Below are 9,547 nucleotides of genomic sequence, written 5' to 3'. Positions count from 1 at the left end.
ATGGCACCACGCGACGGCCGATGTGGCATGAATTTATTTGTGTATGTGCAGTTCATGTTTGCACGTGGACTGGGATATTGCCAGGTGCCCACACCTAGACAGGAGGACGATTGGGGTCTTCAACCAAAGCCTTTGGCTCGAAAGCCTAACCGCAAGGCAGCGGGTTCGGCTGGAAATGCAAGTACATTATCCTTTTTTACGGAACACGTCGCCATATGTGTTCCGACCCCCAACCTGGACGGCCAGAAGAGTGTGTTCGTCAAACCTCTAACCATTGACCATACTTGGTATGGGAGGTTCTGTGAGCGTCGCGGGACACTCTCCAGTATAGCTCAATTGATCGCTGAGGTGCGCCAACCGTCACACCACGGTAAGTTCCAGTCTCTTCGCGACGGTACCTGAATCTGATATCTCGCGATCCTCCTTGCATGAATAAGAAGCGGCCCAATTCCCGTTATGTATCTTGGAACGATTAGCCATAGAATAACCACACATTGCACAAATAGCTTTTGTATCTTTCTAAACCTGATTAAAGTGTCTTATGCGAATAAAGCTGTCAGGGACCTTCTACGGAGAACATGATGGTCCCTACTGGCAGAAATAACAATGTAGGAGTAATCAAAACCCTCCATTTTGAAAGTGGTTGAATCATGCTCAAGTCCCTATCGCTTATATTTTGAAGTAACAAGTTTGGTGTTGCGAGCTCCAAGAGGCCTGTGCGCTGATTACACAAAATACCTAAAGCATGGAGACACAGGCCTGTTCTGCTGAACTGCTATCCTTAGACCGTCAAACAATAATGGGAAACAATGCAGTTCACCAAAAGCTAACTGATACACTTGCCACTTGCCGTGGTAAACTGGAAATGAACATAACTTGAGGACATATCTGATAGTATGATTTCACTACGCACGACTCACTGTGCGGAAAACGCCACTTCACACCTAAGCACGATCCACTCTGCGGGAAAAGTCTGGGTTCAATAGTGTTTAGATCTAACGACAAGAAATAGGCCCGACTTCAACACGCTCAATCAAAACTTCAACACGCTTATTCAAGACTTAAGCTCCCTCCGTCAAGATGCCCTTTCAATACAACTGCGTCCAGCAGACCTCAGCATTGTCCACTACGCCCTACGTCTATTTGCATATTACAAAGACCTCACAAATCGATGAGTCACCCCAGTTTGGCGTACTTCATTTGTACATTGTATCACTATTCATAAGGTGCACCTAATCTTGTAATCTATTCAAACATAATACTCAATATTTATTAGTGTCTCTCACTTTTGATATTCGAGCTGAACGCTCTATCACCAGAGCACTATACCTTCCACAATGTCCATGTGCGTGCTCATTACTGACCCTCAATAACAGCCAACACATTGGCCAACNCTTGTAATCTATTCAAACATAATACTCAATATTTATTAGTGTCTCTCACTTTTGATATTCGAGCTGAACGCTCTATCACCAGAGCACTATACCTTCCACAATGTCCATGTGCGTGCTCATTACTGACCCTCAATAACAGCCAACACATTGGCCAACTGTGTGGCCGTCATTTCTCTCTGTTTTCTGTTTGGGTGTGCATTTTAGATAAACAAACATATGTGGACTTCCCGATTGGCTATTCCATATGTGCTTGAATCGAGACTCACCGTTTACTAGAACTAGTTTAGGTCAGCCATGCTAATGCCTGGGCTATGACGAGAACCAGGACGCGATAGAGTGAACACTGCCTGGTCATATACTGAGTGATCAGATACAGTGATCAGATAGAATCCGCTTTACTCTTAGTGTGCTGCATATGGGCTGCAGTCGCGCTTCGTCCACTTTATAACACGGTGTCACGCATGAGTGCAACATACCTTCGCCACTGACCACCTTGCATTACGTTTGTATTTCTTCATTCATCAGCACCTCCAGAAGTATATACGTATTCTCAACCGTTTTAGGCTTTTCTTTGGAAGCAACTCATTTTCGAAAGTGGAGCAGCGGAGGAAGAAAACGTGCACGAAGATTTCAAAAGATTTTGTATTGAGGTATGTGACGCCGTGGCGAGGAAATGGGACGAAGAAGAATCATGCAATTCGGAAGATTCTTCCATCCTCTGGCCTGCTGAATTCACTCAATGTGCAACCGACTTCGAGCGAGTTTGTGTGCTCATGAAATTGCCTGGTATTCGTCGATTCTCTCTACTACCTGGTAAGTCAGGCTTGTACAGGGAAGCATGAAATATTTCAAACCGGCTTTGGTTTCGTCATCAACTTATTGGGTCAGATAGTTNTGGCTTCGTCATCAACTTATTGGGTCAGCTAGTTGACTTTCCGTTAACACCACAGAACTTCGCCAAATACAAACTCGCTGTGTTTACCCAAACCCAAGTGACCATAAGCCATACAGTGACTAGAGGTTGCACTTCCTTGATTAAGATGATTTAATCACAACTAAATTGAAGAATCAGACTGAATGAATTCTAACTCGCGGCGCGTGTTATGCTTGCAACTTCAATTACTATTCGGGGGCGAGATAGCTCAAGTGGTTAGAACGCGAATTTACTGACCGTAAGGTCCGTGGTTCGAACCTGACCTCTGGCTCTCGACTTCCCCTGTCTGGAATTGGGCAATCCGGCAGTATCCCAGCACCCGTGCTTCCTTCGGGTGGCATGGCAGCTAGTCACCGGAGAAGTGTTACAGCTGAATGATTAAGTAAATTTAATATAAATTAATATTTTCACAGTAAGCTTCACTAATTTAGAAAATAATCGGTGGGTGTTTTACTTTTCGCGCCTCACAACAACGTTCCATCAGATTTAGAGTTAAGGACATTTGTTACATCACTTACATTCACTGACTCCCTGCGCAACATATGAGTCATATATTTTTAGCATCCACGCAAACAAATAAGGAATTTTAAGAAAATGCAGCACCGACTATATCTGCTAGTTAAAAGGGGTTTCAGTGATCAGTTTGTCTACAGGATAGACAATCCCGTCGATCAGATAAAACGCTCAGCCTTTCCAATCAGTGAATACAACTAATCCCATCTCCTGAAATGACGATTATTCCGGAAACGATCGCAAGCAAGAAGACTTATCGCGTGTCAAAATGAATTTTCGGTGTTCAACCGAATTTCAAAATCCGTGATCTTAGAGACGTCGGATTTCGGACTCAAGCATCCGTTTAGCCATGCACCAGTTATGCGCTGTGCGAAATTTCTCCGATAGGCTGTTAGGTGAAATACGGCCTTAGCGAATATACACTATTTCCAAACCTAATTTGGTTTTTCGAGAGACTCACCTGGAATCCAGCTGAATCTCTCGTTTATGATGTTCTCAGGCAACTGAATGTGCTGCATCAGGCCGTCTCATGTTTCAGTCGCTACGATATTTGAAATATCGCGATGCATGTATATCTTTGTAATGTACTACTCATAAGGTGGCTGAAAATCCATCGACAGCCCACGACCGGTTTCGCCCTTCTTGGGTTTGATCAGGTAGGCACAGTCCCCTGGTCGCCTGAGAACATCATAAACGAGAGATTCAGCTGGGTTCCAGGTGAGCCTCTCGAAAGAACCAAATTAGTTTGCAAATGAGTGTATATACGCTAATTTCGTGCAATTTGGTTTCAAGTAGAACATAAGGTTGACGGGGACTGCGCCTACCTGATGAGCCCCAAAAAGGGCGAAACTGGTCGTGGGCTGTCGATGGATTTTCAGCAACCTTATGAGTAGTACATTACAAAGAAATACGACCTTGTCCTATTAGTGGGATTTCTAATTCAATGGCAAACGAGTGACAAGGGCAGAGAATGATATTACCGGTTTTAAATTGTCTCACGTCTCGAGTACTGCACAAATGTCCGGAAGATCTAAAAACATCGCATCAGTCAAACGACGAAATACCCCCGATAATATGTGGAGAGCATCATGATTAAAGAAGTGGGTGGGGTCATGGATAACAGATTCCAAGCAGATATCCTAAGGCCAGTAACTGCAAAATGTACATATGCACGATTATTTTAATGTGGATGATCCTGGACGATGTGGTTACGGCTGTTAGAAATTACCGCGCAGCAGTGGACGCAACTCTCCGTACTTAAGATACCTAAATCCCTGCCACTTTATTTTGGCTTGGTCCTCAAAGTACGGAGGACTTTATGTTGTAAGCTTTGGCCGGATTCCACGGACAACCAGTGATAGAAATGACGTTCTATAAATGACGTACTCGGACTAATCAACCATGATGAGATCAACGAATTCAACCTGTGACTCAGTAGGTTGAGCCTTCAAAATAACGTAGAATAGGATAGATTTAGAAAATGTGGACATCCTGAGACGGGGTTTAAGTTTCACACCACAACGACTAGTGGCCGAGGTGGTGGAAATCGCCAAGCATCCGAGTGTAAATAGAATGGAGGGGGTAGAACTGGCAAACGTGTGAAGAACGGTCCCAGGTCAGCCGAGATGACACGAGGCAGTGTGCAATTATCAGCGAAATCGCCTGGGTCTAAAAGTACAAAATGCAGGTAGGGTTAGATCCAATTAACCACCCCACCCCAATCCCCAAACCATGGTCCCAGCACATTTGGACGAACACAGGTGAACGAAATCTGTGAACGACCCCAAGCGGAATTTTCCATTAAGGTGTCCTAGACTGAAGAAGCAAGGACGAAAAAATCCGGGTTCATCATAATGACGAACCCCCCCCTAACCAATCTACCATAAATCTTAGTCGTCCCCACTAATCAACAAACAGGAACATCAGACTGAACACCCAGCACTGATCACGTCACTAGCCATAAGGAATCTCACGAATTTGTTCCCCGACTGCCTTAAAACCCAATCAACCTGCTTGCTTACTCACTTGGCCTAACGAAGCCTTTGTGTCAAAAGTGAGACGTTGCCCAGCAATAAATCCACCGATTGTCTACCAAACCCCTCTGAAACGATGACTTCCCAATCGGTCCAGAACATTTTCTAATTGATTGAAAACGTAGAATCAGCTTCCATTGCGTCGCCACGAGCTAGACATCAGCCTAGCTTGATATGGTACACACCAGTATAGTTTCAGTGATTGAACTGAGAAGGAACAAGGCGGACAGGAACATAAATATGTCCAAAGGATTGCAAGAAAGCCGATAAAAAGGTGAGCTTAATTATTATGTAATAAAGGCGTACATTCGCCCAATAATCGGGACCCAACAAGAAAAATGGAACAATTCAGCTGTAGTTGCAAGCGAAATCCAGATATGCATATTAGTACCGGGTGTTCGAATATGTCAGACCTATGATCAAGATGACAGAGTGAACCGATCTCGCGACGACATTCTCTGGTCGTCGGTACTTTAACCAGCTAGTTGGTTTTGTGTGTTTAGATGCATCCCCTACCCTCTCACTCTCATCCTTTAGGCCTATAGTGAGTTTGCCTCCCTTCCACACAGCTTCAAGAAGTGAAGGCTGCCGGAATTCACTAAAGAAAGATGAACTTTCGAATATGTTGCGTGATGCGGGCAATGACGCCTGGATTTCACAAAATACTAGGCTAGCCTTGGCACTATACACCAAAGCCCTATTCTGTGCTGAGACCGACAAAACAAGGGCATTCGCCTATGCCAATCGATCCTGTGTTCTGTATCGCATGGGAGCCCACACGGAGACAATTCAAGATATCGAACGCGCAATCCAGGTAAGTAACTCATAGAAATCCTGTCGGTAATGATTAGCTAATGCCAGTCGTTTACTGTAAGCCTCCATGTCCCAAAACGCCGAAAGCCGTTATTCCTTCAAATCCGGAACTCAAACGCGGCAAAGCCCGTTAGGAATTGGCATTTACCGGTGGACCAGAATATTGCCTAGTTGTAGGTTTTGGAATTGATTTTCAGCTCAACAACGGCACGCAATATGCCCCTCCTAAGTCCAATAGTCCTTTGTGAAGACGAAAATATGAGGAATGGATTCACTTCAGTTGCAAATAACCTAAGCGGAATGCTACTCATCAGGGCTAACCCGGATTGGCTTATCTGCAATACTCCTGTCATAAAAGAGAGACCATCTGTCCGAGTTGCCCACCTGTTTTTCTAACAGCTGAAAAATGTACGAGTCTCCAAAATGTTGCTATTTTTGAATGTGGCACACTATAAATACCTATTAAACACAGATAATAAAGGCTTTAGTTGGTCAGAAAAACGACTCAATTTTACTACTAGTGCGCGTTGCATTCTGGATAAATAACTTGATCCCGGGGTACTCGTCACTTGAGCTGATTTGGAGCGTGTGGTGCACCATGTTTGCGGCTGCAGATGCTTGTTCTCGTCTACTCACTGACGAATCAGTGGTTCATTTGGATCGACTGAAAGATGGTACTCACATCAAACTATCAGTAGTGGGAGGGCGGATCACCTGAACACACACACACACACCCAGGACGCAATAAATGCCACATAACATGCACACACACACACACCCAGGACGCAATAAATGTCACATAACATGCAGTAAAATTTCCTTGACAAGCTTCCCGACTTATCAGTCCCATTCTGCTTGAGGACACATCTATTTGTTAATGTCAAAGGGAAATTTTCGAGAACGATAAATAATGATGATACAATTGGGCCTAAATTAAATTCCCCTTTATTAGAATCCGGTTGTTGCCTGGGCCAAGAATATGTGATAAGTGAACACTCGATAGCCGAATTTACAAAGAGGGTGTGTTATGGTTGATCATTTTGCGTTCTGTTGTTGATGAGAGAGCTGCGAACGATATTTTTCTAATATTTGTGTCCGCACGTATTTGTGTGGGCACGCATATTAGCGATATCTCAACACTGAGGTAGTTCATCTGGTGAAAAAAATCCTTCTTACGCAAGTATAACACAAGTATAACCATCCTGCTTCTAAAAGGTGGAAGGCCAGACGGCTCGGTCCTGGAGATCCGCATGGCTAATCAGACGGTCGTCCTAGAATTATTCACTCATCCTTAAGGGGTTCGCTCAGATTATTGCGCAAATCTCGGAACATCACCTGTTGGATCTAAGGGGCGAGATGGCCCAAGTAGTAAGAGGGCGAATTTACTGACCGGAAGATCCGTGATTCGAATTCCACCTCCGCCTCTTGACTTCCCCTGTCTAGGCCTGGGCAACCTGGCAGTATCCCGGCCCTCGTGCTTCCTTCGGGTGGCATGGCAGCTAGGCACCGGAAGAGTGCTACAGCTGAATGCATTTTTGTTGGAACTAAACACCAATATCCAAATTGATGTTTTTTATTTGCGAAACGATTTGATGTTACAGGAGAGTCTTGTGTGATAGGGAAACGATGAATGAATATGACAAGTTCTGAAAAATTTATGTCAGCCGAAACCAAAATCTGTCCGATACCAATCCATATCATCGGCTTAGTCCTTTGTTACGTGGCGCACGCCACAGCGGCCACATCAGCAAACGTGTGGAAAAACTATCGCCGTTACCTGAAAGCAAATTGCTGGAATTCCTCGCCTCTGTTTACTCTTTGGGATACCATTCCCCAGAACCTCTGAGTTCGGCGCCCCTTTTTGTGTATAATGTGCTGCATGTAGTTTAGATGTCCCGCGAATTCTCGGTCGGAAATCCTGAGCGCCACAGAAACAGGATTGTTTGTGAAAGTGTGGGTATTGCTTGTTTTTCTCTCTTCGCAAAAAATTATCTGCCCGTTGTGGACCGTACGCAGTGACCACGTGATTAAGCCAACGCGTAACAACTGCATTCCCCATACACTATAAATACCTGTGATCGACAGTCCAGGTTTCTTGAATCGATATATACATTGGCGTGTCGGTGCTGGCGTAAGACTATTCCATTTTTTAAATCTCATTCTGTACGAACCACTGTCTTTGGGTGATTCACGGACGCACTGATCAGCTCGCGCATCTTGTCATCTGCCTCACCCATAAACTAGGTAAGGTCATTGAGTTTCGCACAGGTTTCTAAAGCCAGTGAGCGGTCATGGATTGCTATCAACTACTGAGGTTAAACGGACATTGTCAAGTCAAGATTACTGCAGTCAGTTTACCTTGATCCTGGACTAAAGAGAGAACCTGCACATAACACTGAGTTTCAATCAGCGGATTGCAGGAACTTGCTCCCCCCGGTTACTCTGTTATGTTCAGAAGCACGTACGTTGCAGCTTTTTAACTGCTCGCATCGATGAGTTTCTGAAGAGTGTTGAAGACCGCAGAATCCTACGTTGTTGCACACTTGTGAATTTCTTTGCCCTCGATAGACCGAAATCCCAAGCTGCCTAGTTATGAATTAACTAGACTCAATATACCGTAGCAAATGAGTCACCTCAAGCCACTTCCAACACATAACCACGCACCCAGACTTGCTTATATTCGCATGCTATGTTTTGGTCAATCTGCTGATCGGTCACCGAAAATTCTGGTCTAAGACAAATTTGACTGGTAGGTAATCTGACGCCCGATGAGACCAATGCACAATAAGATGTTAAAAAAGAAAATCGCAGCAATGAATTCGCAACGTCCACTAGTTCACACTGAATTTCACCGGTCAAATTGAGTGAGTGGCTATCCGATGCACAAGTGTCATCACGCCCTATCCAGGATACACTATGTAGAGGTTTCTCTCTGCATACTAATGTTTACTTGTGCAGGAGAATGCCATCTAATTGACAAAACCATTGCGCTTTATGCCTATGTCTATCTGCTTGTAAGAAACGAATTGCACTAGGGTTGTTCCACTGAGTGCAATTACCTGCACGTGTTTGCAGTTTGTATTCCCACCAAATTTTCAGCTGTAATGGCCAAATTTTGCGTGGAGAGAACATGAGATTTAGAATAACGATTTGATCACTGGTTACAGTTAGGTTGTGTGATTACAAAAAATCTAGCTCGACGCAGTTCAGAACAAATATACACCAATTTCTGCAATCATTGTTCTCATTTGTTACCTAATAAGTCAGCATCTAGTGCACACAATAACACGGTTGGCAACAGTCAGCAATTTAGTAGCCGCAGTATTACTGCGCAGATGCTACCGGCCGAAAAATTCTTTCACATAGCTCCACTGTTTCAGTCTTTTGATGAAACTAATACGGCTGACTCTTGAATTGAGTCAGGGTGCCCAGGTGCAACTATTTGTAGCCAGTAATCAGTGACACAAAACTGACCAACCACCTGCACCAGGTCTACCTGTAGACCTTACATGCGGTGTAACGCTGGTACTACTGATGGGAGTGGGACGGGAATAGCATGTTTCCTCATAAATCCGCATTGCGTCTCTCGAAAAGTGGGATCTTTCACGGAGTTTGTGGGGTCGCTGTTTAGCATTTGCTTGGACTTGAGAAACAGTCAATGAATATTTAGGAAAGTTCAGGAAGATGCGCTCAAGGAGAAGATGAATATTCAGTTTTTGTAAACAAGATGCATATGAGAGTTTTGCTTCCCTGTCCACCAGTCTGTAACTCCACAGCGATGACCTTCTTCCTTTCAGCGATAGCCGGATGCTAAAAACCACCTACCAACATGTGAAATAAAATTTATCTAAGTTTAACAA

The 9,547-nt window shown here is 44.2% G+C and overlaps 1 protein-coding gene across 1 annotated transcript in view; it reads left to right on the top strand.

Annotated features, from left to right (window-relative positions):
- Window positions 1-1,716: 1,716 nt before the first annotated feature.
- Window positions 1,717-9,547, top strand: part of T265_11626 (hypothetical protein) — a gene marked incomplete at both ends in the record, with an annotated part of 24,825 nt that continues 16,994 nt past the window's right edge. The window contains 2 exons of the mRNA XM_009178329.1: window positions 1,717-2,207; window positions 5,444-5,688. Coding sequence (XP_009176593.1) covers window positions 2,168-2,207; window positions 5,444-5,688 — 285 coding nt within the window. The remainder of the gene's footprint in view (window positions 2,208-5,443; window positions 5,689-9,547) is intronic.

The sequence above is a fragment of the Opisthorchis viverrini genome, assembly GCF_000715545.1.
Source record: "Opisthorchis viverrini unplaced genomic scaffold opera_v5_540, whole genome shotgun sequence".
NCBI classification, from domain to species: Eukaryota; Metazoa; Platyhelminthes; class Trematoda; order Opisthorchiida; family Opisthorchiidae; genus Opisthorchis; species Opisthorchis viverrini.
This window is presented reverse-complemented; position numbering and strand designations above follow the sequence as displayed.